The sequence below is a fragment of the Protopterus annectens genome, chromosome 12.part0 (genome assembly GCF_019279795.1).
Source record: "Protopterus annectens isolate FY-2018-M chromosome 12.part0, PAN1.0, whole genome shotgun sequence".
NCBI lineage: Eukaryota > Metazoa > Chordata > Ceratodontiformes > Protopteridae > Protopterus > Protopterus annectens.
Genome location: NC_056746.1, coordinates 566,205,259 through 566,224,510, shown reverse-complemented (window position 1 = coordinate 566,224,510; position 19,252 = coordinate 566,205,259). Strand labels below are relative to the sequence as shown.

Sequence of the window (19,252 nt, the reverse complement as noted above, 5' to 3'; positions counted from 1 at the left end):
GAAACAGAAATTTCAGAATCCTGGTCAGAAGTATCATAAGCATACTCAGTCCTAGGTCTCTTAGAGGGGGAAGGTTGGCTTCCCCTGATTAAAGTAAGGTCTTCAGTCATTCTTATCAATTGTTTTTTAGGCATAGAGGCCTGACCATGCAGTCTGGGCGTCAGTTTTCTAGGCATGGTTCGAGTTTTAGGCCTTGAAGAAGAAGAAGGCATTGGTTTAATATGAAAGTCAGGAGGCCTGAATACACCCTCAGAAGCCGGTGCCTGCACAGCGGCTCCGGACCCATCCAAGATAGAGACATCTGCAGGTTCCACAGTTGAAGCATCTTGCGGCATATCGGACTCCGAATGGGTCTCAGTAGAGGCCTGCGAATCTGAAGTAGTAGGTATCAGGGGCTACGAAAGTGCCTCAATGAGTACCGGCACCTCGGCAGCCTATCTCTGTGTTTATCTTTGCATTTTTTCAGAATGTCTGTAGTCGGATGGCTTACCGAAGACATAACAGGATAATTAAACCGAGCACCAAAATATTTAGAAGCGAAAAAAAAAATTCCGACGACGGAGAGTTTGTGGTTTAAATAAGGCACAAAACCGACAGAGAGGTACATCGAGGTCAGGGCCTAGGCAAGGAATACAGTATGAATAAAAATCTTTATGAGGTATTTGCTTTCCACAAGAAATGCAATTATTTACATTTACTGACATCTGTTTAGAGCAAGAAAAAGTTTCCCCAACGGGGTACTTAGCTTTTAGTTGAAGACTTCGGTTCTGAAGCTCAAAAATGAAAATTTCAGGAGTCGGCCAACCGGCACTTGCAAACTGCTTCTGCTTCGGGCACCGCACGGCAAGAAAGACTGATGTAATGACGTTGGCTGCATGCTTTATACCCCTGATGACCTGACGTCACAGAAGAGGAGACAGCAACCGACGTAGGACCCTATACTTTGTTAATCAGGTCGACTGAGGGCTACTGCAAGCAGATAACCCAAATGTGATGACTGCAACAGTGAAACACTAAGAACATCTGGGCTGGGTTGAGCTGCTAGGCATATAAAGGCCCTGGTGGTCATTAGCCTGGTATATACCTATGAATCTATCAAACTACATCATCGCTGGGTAAATCCGGCATTACCCACACCCAGTCATAAATTACTGCTAAAGCACTTTCTTCATAGTGACAAACTGGACTCATAAGGTTTAAGGAAATGTTTCAAACAGAAACACTATCAACACCCAAGCAGTAGGAGGATGGCTTCAATGTTTTGGGCATTCGCTAGTAGAGAAAGATAATAAAGTGTTATGTGTAACTAATACAGCTACCCAGAAAAAGGCATGCTTAAAAAGGGCAGCTTTGAGTACAGTTAATGTAACAGAGTACTGTTATGTTAAGTGACTGTGCTAAACTTACTTTATATAACAGAACATTTTATAAAACAAGATAATATATACAAATGTGTTAACAATAAGTCCCTTTGATTAACTCACTCACTTGGTAAACGAATATAAGTGATTAAATTAAGCAGACTTCATTATAATCCTTAGTATGCATGAAACTGTTTAACAAGAGTATACTTACAGTCATGTATTTCACATCTAGGTCTGTTTTCCTTTCCAGTTCAGCTACTATTTCTTTGTGAAACTTTTTGAACTACAAAAATGGAATAAGTAAACAAGTCAGTACAGTTGAAAACATACTCTTTAGTTTTATTAATAAGACAAAAAGCAAATTCAGAATACATACACTTTCATCCAGATCATGATTCAGCCTTTTATGCGCATCAGAGATTTCAATTAGAACAAAACCTGCAAATCAAAAAAAAAAAGTATTTTAACTATTATTCTTTTTAAGTAATGTTTTTTCAAACTGCATAACTAAATTTAATGAAACAACCACATCAAAGTTCATAAGGTTTCATGACCTTTTTTGCATGTCAGCACATATTGGCTTAAGTTACATGTACTGTCATAGCTTTTTGCCTGGTTTTCTTAACATGGTTCTTCATGTTTTTCTACTTTTCTTACATACCAAGCATGTGGTACCCTCCAGTGCCATACATCCCCCAATCATTCCTTTCATGCACTCATGTTTCCTTTAAATAAAAGTATTAAAAAAGACAGCTTTGTTTATAGAAATGACCTATAAATTGTCATAGGGATAAGCATGTGGATGCCTCCATAAATTTTAATGGATGCACTACCACATTTGCACAGAGCACCTTCCATTAAAGTCTATGGATCCAGCCCCCTTAAACCATCCCTACAGTGATATTATTAAAGAATACAGTAAATTTATGTAGGTGTGTTCTTAATAAAGACTGTAAAGCATACTGCCAGCAACACTAATATTGCAGCTCTTCAGCTATGAGTTGTAGTCATGTACATATAAAAGTCACAGTAACAGTTTAAGCAGAAAAGCATGGAGCTCCAATTAGCTGAAAAGTAGACAGTCCATCACAATACCTGCACTTACAGGTAACCAGTGCAACCTGTATTAAACAGGACCAGAGACAGAGTCTTCCACCACTACAAAAAATTTCAACATGATGATGCACCCCTTTAAAACATACACATGCATTCCTTCACTGGGCAAGTCGTGTCCCTCCAAAAGGAAACGGCCTTCCATGCCATCACAGACTGTATGATATCCTGCATCAGGAGGAGGAGGAAAGCAGTCGGGATCATCTCACTGCAGCCAAGATGTTTTTCATTTATGGATAGCCATAAGCATTCCCCCCGACACACACACACACTGAATTAATGTCATGCTAGGCAGATGAGAGCAGCTCCAGTGTATGTTCTCCTCAAGACTCAGTAAGAAGGTTATGTCTTCTCTGTCCTCCAATCACTCCCCACAACCCAACATCATCTCTCTTTTTGAGGTTTGACCTCCACCGGGGCTCCATTAAAGGCAGAGTCCCTCCCTGAAAGTAGGCACTATAATTCCTCCCATCCCCTCATGCCAGCAACATCAGATGAACAAACCACTAATCCAGCCTAGGTGATAGGTAATAGTCAGGACTTCATCCCTCTTCACCACAGGGCTAGCGCTTTCACTACAAAATTAAGTTATTTTCAAAACAATCCTACTTGTAATCTGGCTGCATGTGGACTAAAATTACAAACAAGCAATTATGCCTGCTAAGTAACTGTTTAAAAAAAAAAGCAGGGCTCAAAACAATAATGCCTATCCTGCTCTCATAGTACAGCTCCAATTAAAGACAAACACCTGGTTAGTTCACTATCAAAGTGCGATACTGACCCTTCCTCTCCTTACATTACCTGATTATCACTCTGCTATTATTAAACAATGGTTGACATTCCAGAGATCTGCAGCAGTGTGTCATGTGATTAACTCAGGCATTTTTCAGTCTTTACATTTTCTGGCTACTTTAAGAAGCATTACAGATGAAAACAATAAGAACAGCATTGGGAAGACATGGTCAGACAGTCAGCCTTTTACCTGGGTTCCATTTTTTTATTCTCCGATTCAGAAGTTATCTGTTAAGAATGCAAATGAGAAAACTGAAATTCATCTGTTCTAGAATGAACTGAAACATATTTACCAAGAAAAAGCTGTAGAGCTGCAAGTTTATAGAGTGACATCAAACTAAATTCTATTCAAGATTTAAATCGCGTTTTCTTCCCATCACTTCTGCTGCTCAGTGCTATAAAAATATTGTTATTCTAGGTGATTTATCCTGAACAACCCAGGTCTCCTGAGAAATGACATTGCCAAATTCCTAGCCAGTATCGACCTTGTCCTAAACTGAAACCTCTGCTCAAACCTAAGGACAATGCATGGTCTTCATGGAGACGAAACCCTAACCAAAAAATCTGGCTGCCTTCACCTCTCTACATAACCTAGCTAAAGCAAGACATATCGAGGCACAATACCAACTATTCCAAAAGCAAATGACTTGATGACTTGCTCTGCTAGGCAAACCCAAACATTTCTAGCAGGAAGCAAATCTTCTCACAGACGAAAATCCACAGATCCCACTGCCCGACCCCCCCCCCCCCCATCACCATACATATCTCTTAAGGCCACCTCTCAACCTCTGACTTTCTCAATGAATTCAGCCATCTCCCTAATATTGTAACTTTTATGTCCCCAACTTACCCAGCCCCCTCCTTTCATCTCCCTCTTCTATTTTAAGACATTATTTCACAAAGACATTGACCTGCTACTAGAAAACAAACCCATGGACGCTCCACCTGATGCAGGCATCCTATTCCATTGGTTTATATCACTCTGAAAAGACTTCCTTACTCTACCTCTTCTCCATACTTATAACCTCAGCTTAACTCAAAATACAATGCCAGACATATGGAAAACTGCTCGTCAAACCCCTTCCCAAACAGCCTCAGCCAAAAAATGGCTTCCACTTCTGCCCTATCTCAGGCCACCCTACATTTGGGAAACACTTAAAAAAAATTCGAATCTACAACCAACTGTCTACTTCCAACAGTGCCACCTCCTCACTCAAACAGCATGGATTCTGGGCTGTTTGGAGCACAATGACAACACTATGGTCATTACAGATTAGATCCTTCTCAATACTGATAAAGGAGACCGAAATTTCAGGCGCACTCTTCATTGACCTTATCAAAGATTTTGATTTTATTTCCCACTTTCTGCTCCTTCGCACCATCCAAGAAATCAGTTAGTCTCAACATTGTCACCTGGTTCTTACATTTCTTAACAAACAGATATTTCAGAGTCAAAATAGGATCATCCTTATTGCCTCCAGCACCACTTATCAGAGGAGTGCCCCAGAGATCCAAATTCATCCACTGTTGCTTTCAGTCTTTATTAACAAACTATCCTTGGATCTCCCTAACCTTCCTATCACTCTTTATGGAATTGACATGGTTATTCTGTGATCCAGTCCCTCACGTTCAACTAATTCAAATTCAGCTTCAGTCTGACCTCCACTCCCTTAATTCTCCACTAAACAACCATAAGCTACATCAAAACCCCTCCAAAACAAAATGTAGGATATCTGGAATCTCATATAAGCTGAAAAAAAATTCTTAAAAATGTCAGCATCAGAGATCTCAATGGCTCCCCAGAAGAAACAACCACATCCTTTAAATACTAAGGTTTATGGATAAACTAGTCACTTAACTTCAAAAGCTGCACTGAAAACACCAGGGAAAAGATCAGTTCTCTTATTCTAGTCCTGGAAAATATCTCCCCTTTCTTTGCAGACCAGCTAGAGCTGCAACAGGCAAAGGAGTCCTTGTTCAGCTTAAAAATGGGCTCCCTATCATAGCCAAATCCTCAAACTCATCCACTCTACAGTCCACTGAAAACAAGATCTGTGATTCATTTCTTATCCACTGTCAGTCAAACAACTGCATCACCCTCTCCAAAGTCAAATGAATACCAATCTCCTAAAGAGTTGAGCTACTCATAGGGCTCCTCATTTCAAAGCACTTCAACTGAGCCTTTCCACCTCTTGCACCCAAACTCCAGAATAAAATCACCCCTACAAGCTTCTGCAACCTCTCTCAATTAACTCCCTCACTGCAGATAACATAAATCAAACTACACTCTACCAACCATTCCTTCAGCAATTTTGCACCTGAACTCTGGCAATCCCTCCCCCTTCCCCTTAAAATAAGTCTCCTCTTTCCCCACATTCAGTGTACAACTCAAGACACCTCAATCAAAAATATGACTGAAGTGTTTTTGTACTGAACACATAAACTAACTCCTACCTCACCAACAGGAATTCTGCTTTAACCCTCTCTTCCCACCAGCTGCCTCCTTCTCATATCTCCTAAAATGAATGCACAATTATTTTTCTACTTTGTTAATAATATTTGCATACTGTTTCATTAGCCTATAGTATTGCCTGCCTTCTGTAATCATGTTTGCGAATTTGTTCTTTTTTGGGGGGGGGTTCTTCACCTGGGCTGTGTCTGCAAATGGTCTACACTGATCACTGTACTACCTCGGTAAACAAACTAAATAATCAAATAAAATAGGAATGTGAACTCTGTCACTTGTTTCTTTATATAAGCACAAGGGGCATGTTGCTTTTCCCCATCTGTAATATCCCAGAATAAGATGGAAACAGAGGGAACAACTTTTATGCTGGCAGCTTTCCATTTATTCTCAGATTATTTATAGTAATATTTCATTATTTTTTTACCAATGAACAAGTACAGCTACTTAGGTGACCATGCAATGAGAGACAAAAACATTTGCTCAAAAGTTTACAGTGTTGAATAACTAGACCGTGATAATTAAACTAGTCATTAATTATATCATTGCTTTAACCTGTGTTAACTGTCATTCTATGGCAAGGCAATCACATCTTGCTATGTTTTAATAATGTGAAACAGACAACTTCTATGGCGCCTTTAATTACAGAGTATTCAACAGTAGCGGTCGCTCTTTCCCGTTTGATTTGTAAAATACTCCAAAGTACCAGGCATTCAAAGCTGTTTATCTGCTCTAAGATGTGTGGAAATCATGATAAGAGCACCACGAGTATCAGCTGCTTCAGAGAAGTCTTGGTAAAGAAAAAAGAAACAGATCGCAAAGTCTAGAAGGAACCACATTACAGGTCCGATAAAGTAAAAACTAGTGTATACAAACAACATCCATTTTAGGAACATTTAAACACTTCATGTAAAACTGAGAGAGGTAAAACAACACATTTACGAGAATGTACTGTTATTAGTCTTGGCAGTGTATGCAACTTCTGCCAGACTCAGTGGTGTTAAAGATAAAATGGTGTTTATGGTACAAATGTTAATTATTTATTTAGTTAGTTAACTGAAAAGTCCAGCTGGGTTGCCCAGGGAGAAAGGTTCTACAAGATACACACAGAAAGGAACATGGATACACACATGCATATATAGTGCAATAAATTATCTATGCACACAACAAGAAAAAAAACAATGATTGCTTGAGCACACAATAATGAGGAAACAATTTGGCAAGATACATATAAACAGTCAGTTTACAAATATATTTGATTTATGATAACGGCAACAGCGTGATATGAGAAATCATAAGTCATTACATCCTAGACACTTCCTTCAGGTGTTTCTGCTGTTACATCCCACTAACACCTCTAGGTAACTAATATAGCCTGTTCACATTTGTATCAATAATTTCAAAACCATAGAGCACACAAACTACTGAAATATTTAATCTTAAAGTTTACATGACAGGCAACAGAACTGCAGTGATATCTGACCTTGTCTACTGCTGCTGAAAATATATTGTCTGTTGTTCATATACTATTCAGATGGTCATAATTTTTACGTTTTTCTAAATACTCAGTAATCAAACAAACATAGGTTCATAGGTGGGTACTAGGCTATCTGCCCGAAGGCATTTATAAGCCTGGCCAGAATGTGCTGGCTTTCGTCGCTCCCTTAGATTTGTTCCCTGTGCCTCTGTCCAGCAGAGCCACTGAAGTGATCACCAAGGTAAACTTTATGTTTCCCATCCACTCGTCAAGGTTTCTTTTGAAGAGTGTTATCAAGGAGCTCTGCCTAATGTAGATTGGAATCTTGTTCCAAAGCATGGGAAGTCTCTGGGACAGGAATCTATCCCTCCAGCACGTCCTATTTATTGTTGTGATGAGGTTTAGATCTCTACAGTGTGTGGCTCGATGGGATAAGGTTTTCTTTAGGTGGAGCATGTCCATCAATTCTGGGCTGGACATGGCCTTGTATGAAAGGCAGAGATCACCTCTGAGTAGGCGGTATGCAACCGAGTACAACTGGAGTTTCTTCAGTCGAGCTGCATAGGGCATCTGTTTGAGGCCATTGATCCTCTTGGTGAGGTACTTCTGTGGTCTTTCCAGCTGTTGCAGGTGTCTTGTAAGGTAATCCCTTTTGTGATTAGGTCGGCCACATAGAAGAATTTTCTAACCACTTTGGCAATGCGATTATCAAAAGTGAGATTACTATTTACTTGGGTCCCCAGATCCCTTATTACGTCTTCCATATTTAGGGGACTACCACCTACGTGGTAGTTTGTGTGTACTTTGTTTTTATCCAAAGGGGATGACTATGCACTTTTTGGCATTTAGCTTGAGGCCATGATTTTGACACCAGGTATCCGTCTCAGTGAGACCCTTTTGGAGGATGTCTATGTCAGCTGGAGAGTCAATTATAGCCCCTAGTTTGCAGTCGTCTGCGAACTTGGTCAGCCATAGTCCTCCTGTGCTTGCCTGTACCTCTGAGAAGTATATGCCAAACAGGAGGGGTCCTAGGACTGAGCCCTGGGGTACGCCACTTGTAACCAGTTTAGAGTTGGACCTAGCTCCTGCAACTCTCACCATGTGGGTTCTGTCCATGAGCCAGTTAGCAACCCATCTTGTGACGTAGGGGTTTATGTTCAGGCTGGTGAGCTTGTCTATAATATCAGAATGGTGAATGGTGCTGAAGGCCTTAGCGAGGTCTAGGTAGGCTGCGTGTACCACCTTTCCCTCGTCTATAGCCTTGATAACTGTTTCAAAGTCGTCCACCAGGTTTAGGAGGCATGATCTCCCCTTAAAGCCAAACTGGGTAGGGTCCAGTGTTTGGAGGTTCCCAATGTCTCTGTTAATGAGTTCCATGAGGATGCGCTCCATAGCCTTGCAGACCAAGCTAGTCAGGCTTATAGGGCGATAGTTCCCGGGGTCTGCTGTGGCTCCACCTTTGTGGAGCGGAATAACCATTGCTGTCCGCCACTCTATGGGTATGTAGCCTGTGGAGAGGCTGAGTTTGAACAGTTTGTTTAGGTTAGGGGTCAGTTCGTTTTTGAGCTTGTGTAGGACGTCCGGTCCCATTGATGTGTTTTTGGCTTTGGAGAGGGCTGTTTTAACCTGAGTGCCTGTGATTTCATGGACTCTACATTCTTCTGGTATGGTTATGGGCCCTTTTGGGGGTGAGAGGGGGGTGAAGTTTGCGCTGAACCTGTCTGCCAGGATGTTGGCGATATCGGTCGGTTCAGTGTATTTTGTGCCATTCTGCACTAACTCCGAGCAGATCTGAGCATTGCCACTTAGTTTCTTGACACAGCTAAAGAATGCCTTGTGGTTATCTTTGGAGTCCTTGGCAATTTTTCTTTCAGAGATATATAACTATATAAGCTACATAACTGGCACAGCCTCAAATGAAAAATCACAGATGGATAAACAAATATAAATGACAGTATATGTGTAGCTTGACAGGTTACTGACATATTGCAAGTGGAAAGTATTACACAATTAATATTTAGTGTTTATCATTACTTACAAAATACAGTTTTTAAGATCTACAACCTTATGTACTACATCTACAGTACTTAAACTACTTCAATAAAGTCTTTTTAGATATTCTAGACAGTCTTGACCCCACACGTACCAAAAGAGTAAAGCCTAACCATGCCCCATGGCTAATTAAACAAACTAAACAGTTACTTACCTCTAGGGATAAAGCCTGGAAGGAATGGCATAGAAATAGAATCACCAGAACTTGAACTCAGATATAAACAACTCTGTAACAATGCCAAAAAGCAAATCATCAATGATAAAAAAAAAAAAAAAACTTTTTCTCCATTAAACTTATCACCCAACGAAATAACCCCAAATTGTTCTGGAACTCTGTTTCCTCTGTCCTAAATCCTGGTACTCGACATAACCCCTCCCCACCTCCTGACAAAGACCCTCAAGAAATTGCCCAAGCCTTCCATTCTCATCTTATTCATACTATCCAAAAACTTGTTAATGATTTCTTTCTACAAACTAACAAAAGTATAACTGGCAACATAAATGACAATACACTCTCTAACCACTCCCCCACATCAACTGCAGTTCCAACAAAAACCCATTCACTCCTCTATTTACATTACAACCAGCACACACCTCTCTAGGTCGCAAACTGCTCTCAAAATTAAAACCATGCTCTCCCTCTTCCGATGGCCTCCTAGGTGAATACTTAAAACTTGCAGCAGATTCTATAGCTCTTCCAATTAGCATTCTCATTAACCGATCAATCTCTGAATCATATGTCCCACAGCTATGGAAATCTCAGTTGTTACCCCCCTTCACAAAGTAGGTAACACCAGTGATCTAACAACCAGCCCATCTCCATACTTTCACCTTATCTAAAACTATCTTTCGGCTTTTCCTGGTAAGAGAACTCCACAGCGGAACTCCGATCCACTAATGATTGGCAGTGAAATTTTACGGTGTCGAGTTGCCAGCCCGGCGCCCAACCTTCAAAGGCAGCACACACTCGCACCTACCTGCATGTCTTTAAATTCATTCAACCTCGGGGAGGACATGCAGACTCCGCACCGAAGGCGCTCCAGACGAAAAATCGAACCAGAGAACCTCTTGCTGTGAGGCAACAAAATTCTAGAAAAAAGTGTATTCATTCTCAATTACTAAAACATCTCACAGACAATAACCTGCACGCACCCACCCAACATGGTTTACGGCCAGCACGCAGCACAATAGCCTTGCTGCCATTTACCAACACTGTAAACAAAGCTCTTGATGCAGGCCTATTAACATCAGTGATCTTACTAGACCTATCAAAAGCTTTTGATACAGTGCCCCACTCAAAACTACTTTTACAACTTGGGACCATAAACTGCTCCCAACACACTCTAACCTGGTTCCATAACTATCTACACAACAGAAAACAATCTGTTTGATGGCAAAGTAAGCAATCCAATTACCTGCTCAACAACACAGGCGTTCCCCAAGGGTTTATATTATTGGGCCCTTGCTTTTTAACATATTTATTAATAATTTCCATAAAGCATCCCTGCTAAGGACTCTCATTCAATATGCAGACGATTCAACTATAATTACATCCTCTAACACCTCAGATCTCCTAAAGTTAACACAAAATGCATTTACTTCCATCGAATCCTGGCTTAACGAAGCTCAACTGCTACTTAATCACAAAAAAATCAAAACTTTTACTCTTCACAACCAAACTTCTAACTCTAGACTTTAAAATATTCTCTCAAAGCAATATAGAAATTGAAATTGTAAAAACAGCCAAACTGCTTGGCATCACAATTGATAACAAACTATCCTTTGAGAATCATATACTCAGCCAAATCAAAAAGACCCATTTTAAGCTTGGCTAACTCTATAAGCATAAACTCTATTTGTACAAGTCTATCAAGTTGAAACTGGCTAATAGTCTACCGCTATCCTCCCTGCTCTATGATTGCCCCATTTTCACTAACCTACACACATCCCCATTGGAAAAAACAAAGTACCCACAAACTACCACATAGGTGGTAGTCCCCTAAATACAGAAGACGTAATAAGGGATCTGGGGACCCAAGTAGATAGCAATCTCACCTTTGCTAATCACATTGCCAAAGTGGTTAGAAAATCCTTCTACGTGGCTCACCTAATCACAAAAAAGAGTTTGCATCCAGATCAAAAGAGGTTATTGTGCCCCTCTACTCATCAGACCTTATCATAGAGTACAACGCCCCATTTGGGATGTACCTTACAAGACACCTGCAACAGCTGGAAAGACCACAGAAGTACCTCACCAAGGGGATCACTGGCCTCAAACAGATATCCTATGCAGCGCGACTGAAAAAACTCCAGCTGTACTCGGCTGCATACCGCCTACTCAGAGGTGATCTCTGCCTGACATACAAGGCTATGTCCAACCCAGAATTGATGGACATGCTCCACCTAAAGAAAATCTTATCCCATCGAGCCACATGCTCTAGGGATTTAAACCCTCACCACAACAATAAATAGGATGTGGTGGAGGGATAGATTCCTGTCCCAGGGACTTCCCATTCTTTGGGACAAGATTCCAATCTACATTAGGCAGAGCTCCTCGCTAACACTCTTCAAAAGAAATCTTGACGAATGGATGGGAAACAGAAAGTTTACCCCGGGGATCACTTCAGTGGCTCTGCTGGACAGAGGCACAGGGAACTAATCTAAGGGGGCGGCGAAAGCCAACACATTCTGGCTAGGCTTATAAATGCCTTCGGGCAGATAGCCTAGTACCTACCTATAAACCTATAATCTCTCCTGAACATAATGCAGTCATGCTACTATATGCCAACTCGTACACATCATTGCCTGGCCATTAAATCTATAAACTGGTTTGAGTTCCCTCATTACCTACATTACTCCCAACTTACTCTCACCCACAAACTACTAAATAATCCAAACTACTGCCCATCCCTTCAAACTATAATACAAACATGCACCCCTACTCGGCATCTTAGGTCTTCTAACAAACAACTCTTAACCATAACTAAACCCAACAAAAGAGCTGGACAATGTCTCTATTCCCATGCCATTGCCAAACTTTGGAATGCGCTCCCCCTCTCTACTACTCAACTAGACTCTTTATAAACATTTAAATTTGCACTAAAAGAACACTATCTCAATAACCTTGACTGTTTTTGTAGTGATATGATTAAACCACCTTAAATATTTTGGCCACTATACACTACAAATAATAACTTAGTATAGTTTCAATTTAATAATAACTTAATATAGTTTCAATTTACACTATCTGTCTTCGTATCCAATCTCTCTTGCTTTCTTTATTTCTGTGGCTGAATAAACAGAATTGATTAAACAATATTCTTACTTATGAGAACATACAAACAGAATTACTAAAAATTTAACACACTGGGTTTACTTTCTTGTACTGTACGCCTCGATAATATGCATTTGTCTTGTATATCTACTTTAGTTTGTATTATGTAAAAACTTTCTTGACTTTCAAAGTTAAGCTGATGTTATGCAAAAATTTCTGATTGTAAGGAGGTTTTCTCCCTGGGCCTCCACTGGAAATGGGTCATTGAGACTTTCCCAGTCAACAAATGTCAATAAATAATAAATTATGAACACTACCACTGTAAGGGTTTTTTGTGGTGAACAGTCTGCCATTTAGATTTCCTTAGCAACCACTATGACTACAGAAACATGAACATCTGTTTGAAGTGTAAGGACATCATTTTTTTTTTTTTTTAAATTGCAATTTTATTATCTTGTGCACCAAATACAGCTAATTTAAACATACGCAAGAAGAAAATAAGATGCTGGTAACACACATATATGCCTAACAAGCAACAACTACTACTAATACAGTTGTTCTATAGCAACAAACTATGTACAATATCTACAACAGTGTTACTAGGATATGAACAGGAAGGACAGATACAAAAGTATAGCTTCAGTCTTTCTACATCTTTGAAAAGAGGTGAGAGTTTTATTTTATGACCACTATATTATGTGTATGAGTTATACTCGGTTCAACATACTATTAAGTATGTTTATTAGAAAAAGATACAGCTTTGTCATGTACTCAAAATATGCTTGAACAGAAGATTACAATATTTCTGACAATAATCTTGTTTCTTTAGGTTAGTTATAATTGATCTTTGAGAGGATATACAAGTTGAGGCCATATTTCTAAACCCACTCCATGAAAGTTTGGTACGATCTAACCAATTTTTGGTTATATAGAGTTTCATTAATGAGAAGATGGTAACTAATAAATGTACACTTACTTACTTACTACATTTATTAGTAAGGACATAATGTGATTTTGTCAAAAAGCTCAGGACGCAACATACAAATCTCCAGAATGACTTAAATTTGAATGAGTGTTTAGACAAAACGTTTAGACCCACAGTACTTTAAAATAATAAGACAGCGGGAATTTAAACGTTCATAACAAATTAATCATGATGTCCAGAGAATAAAGGGACACTGGCAGGTGGAATCATGAGTGCTCCTACTGTCCCTAAAATCTGATGACTGCCCATCAAACCCATATGCTCCAAATACTAAATGAAAGGCAAGTCTACCTGAAAATCATGCAAACCTGAATACAGGAAACACAAAAAACGAGCACAACAATCAAGCATGTAACCCTTAAAAAAAAACATTCAAAACTATCAGATATGCCCAGGTCTCTACAGAAATTATATTCTGGCATTTCAGTGGGTTACATTCGCAGTTCAGATTTTCAAAGTTTTATACTGCAACAGTGCATAAAAGATGCATTTTGTAGGTTAATCAGTAGTTGCAATGACATAGCATCCATCTGTACTGCTGGTGAGCAGAGTGTGAAACAAGTCAAAAGATGACACAAGGCCCACTGGGACAGACCTATTCTCCAGTTTGCACCTGAACTCTGGCAATCCCTCACTTTCCCCTTAATAAAAAGTATCCTCTGTGGGAGTGGGGTGGGGTGCCAGCTTTCAACTTCACCCACTGAATCCTAGAGTATACAGCAGGCAGTCTCAGTACTAAAAAATACCATGAATGCAACAAAAACGTCCTGTTATTCTGCAGATCATATTTATTAAAAGATAATCACACCTACACAATGCTCCCCGGGTCTTTTTGTGCACATCTGCATGTAAGATCCCATTCACAACACCAATGACAGCATTACTTTTGAATGAAATGAAAAAAACTGCAACTCAGGTTCTTCCGAACACAGACTAAAAGCTACAGAATAATATCATGTGCAAGTCTGCACTTCAGAACGGAGTTGTACAGCGTAGAGTCTTGTAGCAATTAGCTGCTTTTGGTAAATACTGCATTTTCTATTCCCCAGTGATGTACATCCTCCAGTATGGAGAAAGTGCACCTCCACCCACTTGGCATTACCCTTTTTTACCTTGCATTTTCCTGAATAAAATTCATGTGCTTTTATCTCTGTCTAATGTTATGCTTTTCCTTCAGCTTAGGCATTCAGTCAGAAGTGACTGTAACACTTAACTGGTACTGCAAATTTAATCCCAGATAAACTCACCCTTACTGTGCTAGCTAACTGCTTTGCACCATGCCTGAAAATGGTCACCTACAAGAAGTTCTGTTTTGCAGACAGTAGAAGTTAATAAATAAATTAGCAGAGGAAGATCGTATCACAAGGTGTCTGATATGAATGTATGCAGAAGCATATTCTCTGTGAAGCACACTCACTCCAAACTGACATCAGCATTCAGAAAAATCCTTCCCCATTGCTGCATTAATTGCTACCAAGGGCATGCTTGATCCTATCTTCAAAGGAAGAACTAAAGTGATGATGTAACATATTTAGGATGATGCCAATGGACAAAACAGACACGTACCTGCAATTTTAGTGACATAGTAATGTCTCGGGTGCCGCAGCACAGCCAGGAGGGGAGGTCCGAGTTTGAGAAGCCTGGCTCTAGACTCTGGAGGCAGTGGGGTGGGGGAAAACAAAATTTTCTTACTGCCCATCACCCCCTGTTGAGGATCATGGGTACTGCTATACAAAAGTGAGACATGAGAGGGTGAATTTTGAGGATGGCTGTCTATAGCAAAGCATGAACATAGAGCATGTTATGTTCAACATCTCTTCTGTCAGGTATTTATATGCAAGGACCCAGCTTTTTCAGTAAGTAAAAAGGAAAAGTTCACTAAACATAGATTATTCCTGGCAAAAATCTAAACAAGTGCATCCTTGTATTACAGGATTAGAAATGAAACTGAACGATCAGAAAGTTAACTACACAGTTCTGTCTGTACAACCAGTGTGACACTAGTTTGCCATTTCCTACTAAGAATACACAAACATGAACTTGCAATAAAAAGTACATTTTTCAACAGCATTTAAAAAAATACATCAACTGCAAAATCCAAAGCGGTTTTCTTCTTCTACACTGCATACTTGAAGTGTGAGTGTCACCGTGAAAGAGCAATGGAAGAAAACACTACTGATATTGTTTTTCCCATCTGTCATATGACTCGCAAGCTGCTCACCTGCTCATACCAGCAATCAGACTGATGCACAGCAAGAACCACGACAACTCCTCATCATCATTTCTCGCTATAGCATCTCGTCTTCCTGCATTCCTTCATGCACGCTTTGCTTCCTTTTGCTTCACCCCCTTAAAGTGTTACCATAGATTTTCTACTCTCTACAAAAATCTTCTCAGCAATTAACTGGGCCAGATCCTCGCAATACATCTAGAAAACCTGACCACTGCCAGCCTAGCCCTGCACATTTTTAGTAATTTTTCAATGTATGATACTGATGCTCATCTAAGTACAACTCCTCTTGTAATGCAGCACTTAACCCATACTCACTCCCGGATGATTTATATTCCTAGTTGCAATGATATTGTTTCTTTTCTTTTTTCCACTTCCTTTATCACCCTTTCTACAACTACACCATCCCCCCACCATCATTCAATCTTTCTCCTTTAACCTCTAACAGTCTTCTAAATGTTCCACTATTGATAGCACATTCTCTCCTCCCATCTGTTAAATTTCCTGCTCTGTTCTTTTATTCATTTCCATGGAGTCTATTCTCAGCTATGTTCATGTATTTATAGTGCTTTGGGCTCTACCCAAGACATATTCAGATACTCCCACTGCAGGCCCTCGAATTCAGCCACCCTCAGGTATGCCTAGCACATCAGCTGTATCTTAGCCATCCTCAAGTATTCTAATAGGGAGACTCTGCCATCCTCAGACACAAGTGGAGGCCCATGGGATACAAGTCTTTATGGATACATTCAGGCCAATAAAGCGCTAGCTATGGACATGCATGTTTAGGCCTTTTTATTGAACTCATCAGCAAAGCATAAGTGGACAGTTTGTCTATACTTCAACCACAGGGTCTTTAAACTTTTACTTATGAGGTACATACTGCATAATAGCCAAAGAACTATTACGCAAACTACAATTCTGCCGTTTGCACATGATCTTTAAGAATAAATGGGATGGACTGACCCAGCTGTGCTGGCTGTGCTCCTAGAAGCTTGCTTCTAGACCAAAATAACAGTCCTTTCTTTTTTTAAGCTTTACACAATGGTATTGAACCCTCCCCCAGCAGACTCTGTAGAAATTACAGGAGAGTTGTGTTTGAAACTTAATGCTATAATTTTAGAAATTCAAGCATATTCACTGCTGCAGTGATTGAGTGCATTTCTCTGAAAGGCCAGATGACTGGCTCAATCTCCACAGCTTTTCACCCTTTCCCCTTCTAAATCAAGCAGATGCCTCCCACCCGAATGTTAGGACATTAATAGTATTAGAGGGACATTGGGACATTAGCCCATGTTAACACCAATTCTTTCTTGCTCTGGCTGGCTGAATCATTGTAGTCTGATGCCACAGCTATGCTATTCCAAGAAGGGGTGCTAGTTTTAAGAAAGATCTTTCGCACAAAGGAATAAGAAAGTGGGACTGATTTAGTGCAACAGAGTTGGAACTATGGAGAATGCAGGAGGCTTCATAAACTGAAAGCTTGTTACTAAGGAGAGGGCAGTATTTTTTATGAAGTAGTTAGAGAATGAGTGCATTAAGCAGGTAAATGGAACTTTCACCAATAGGGAGTCATGTTGCTCTCTGGATAGAGGTATACTGGTGCTCTCTATGATGAGAAAAGTTTGCAAAATAAAAAAAAAAAATCTTATTTTCACTGGTCTGAATTAATGTCATACTGTGCCACTGAGGAACTGGCTATTAAGGGTAACGTATATCTAACCTACACATAAGATATTGATTACAGAAGCTCAACATGCTTCATTTATAAGTAAATTTGGCATGTTATAAAAGGTCCCTTTTAGTTGTTGTGATACTTTGAGGGTTGAGCTACTGACTTGATTATAAAGAGAGTTAGTCATCTAGCAAGATCCTTTGAGGATCATACACCTGTAGTGGAGATAAAATTGGTCAGTCTCCTAGATGATCTGAAAAGCACAACAGTGGATTTTATTGGAGTTCACAAAGTTAGTCTATAAGCCAGTTACAAAAGGAGGCAAACTAATTCTGTAACGTCAGTGTCAGATACGGTCGAGTTTTACATCCAGTGGTGAAAATATCATTAGTGTACCTGGTGACACAGGTCTGGCAAATCCCAATGTAGATTAATTACATACATAAAGAATGGCAGAGGAGCAAAGACTCACCCTTGAGGGATTCTAGAACAGGTACACCCAGAGTGTGAAAATGACTTTTTTGAGGAGATATGGAACATTCTGTTGGACAAACAGTTCTGAAAATGTTCTGCAAAATCTGGAGAAAAGACAAAGTCGAACAATTTGTGTAGTATTAAGTTGTGGTTTACCATCTCAAATTCTTTTTATGTCAAGAAATATGGCCACACTCAGTAGACTTTTGTCAATTTTGGAGAAAATATCTGAGATGAGAGAGAGAATATAGCAGTTTGCGTACTGTACTTTTGGAAGAAAACGTCATTTATCAGTAAGAAGATCATATTTGTTTATATAATCCAGCATCTGTTTGATGAGAAGTTTTTCTAATATTGCTGATAATGAGAAGAGGTTTGCAATGGATCTGTAATGTAAGACAGCTTTGGGTTTAGATTTTTGATAGAAATATTAGTGTGTTTAAAACTTAGTGTTAGCAGTCCAGTGGTTATCAGGTTAGACTGAAATGTAAGTTAGAGGTTTGATGTTTAGTGGTGCCACTTTATAATGCTTTTGGATGCAATGAAGACTTTCTTCATATATTTAGGGATGTAGTGCTTCAAAGCAGAGTGAGAGGTATTTAAGGACTTCATGTAGAGAACAGAGGTTCCTGTGTTGTGATTATAGAAGTATACACTGGTTGAAGCTTGAGGGAAAGTGATGCTAAAAGCCATGTTTTTCATCAAGTTAGGGGAGAGAAAAGGGGGGATGTTGAAATTTAGGAAAGAACTTGTCAGAAGTAATGGCTTTGACTGAGCTCAAGAATTTCTTTAGGTAACCAAGCTGTGCTGTTGGAAGTTTTCTAAAGTAATGGGCTTTGGTTTCGTTTGTATTCTGGTGGCTCTTTTTAGTTCTTGGAAGGAGTAATATTTTGAGTACTGTATTGGCTTTTCTTCCATTCTTTCTATGCTCTATATCTATTTTTGTCACACTTCTTAGGTTTGGAATAATCCATGGTAAACATGCAGAGCTTAACGCACTGTCTGTAGTACATAGTAGTTTGTGTTATGTATTTAGTAGTAAGCAAATTGTAAAATAGTAAAAAGATGAAAGAAGCATGCAGAACAGGCCACCAGCAAAATCCTAGTTTATTTAAGCGCTTTTCTTCAAGTTTCAGACTTCATCAGAATAAAGTCACATGATCAAAGCAACCTGATTCTGATGAAGTCTGAAACTTGACAAAAAGCGCTTTAAACAACTAGGATTTTGCTAGTGGCCTGTTCTGCATGCTTCTTTCATCTTTTGGCTGCTTTTGAGTGGTTTTGTTTTGTTTATTTCTTGGTCAAATTATAAAATACGGACAGAGATGTGGCTGGATTAGTGCAGTTCTACA

General features: G+C 39.6%; 1 protein-coding gene across 1 annotated transcript in view; it reads right to left on the bottom strand.

Moving 5' to 3' along the window:
• The window catches only part of BAIAP2L1 (BAR/IMD domain containing adaptor protein 2 like 1), an 815,478-nt gene that overhangs the window by 537,062 nt on the left and 259,164 nt on the right, over window positions 1–19,252 (bottom strand). Inside the window, exons 4-5 of the mRNA XM_044089700.1 lie at window positions 1,741–1,802; window positions 1,576–1,647 (exon numbers count right to left, since the gene is read on the bottom strand). Of these exons, the coding sequence (XP_043945635.1) occupies window positions 1,576–1,647; window positions 1,741–1,802 (134 nt within the window). The remainder of the gene's footprint in view (window positions 1–1,575; window positions 1,648–1,740; window positions 1,803–19,252) is intronic.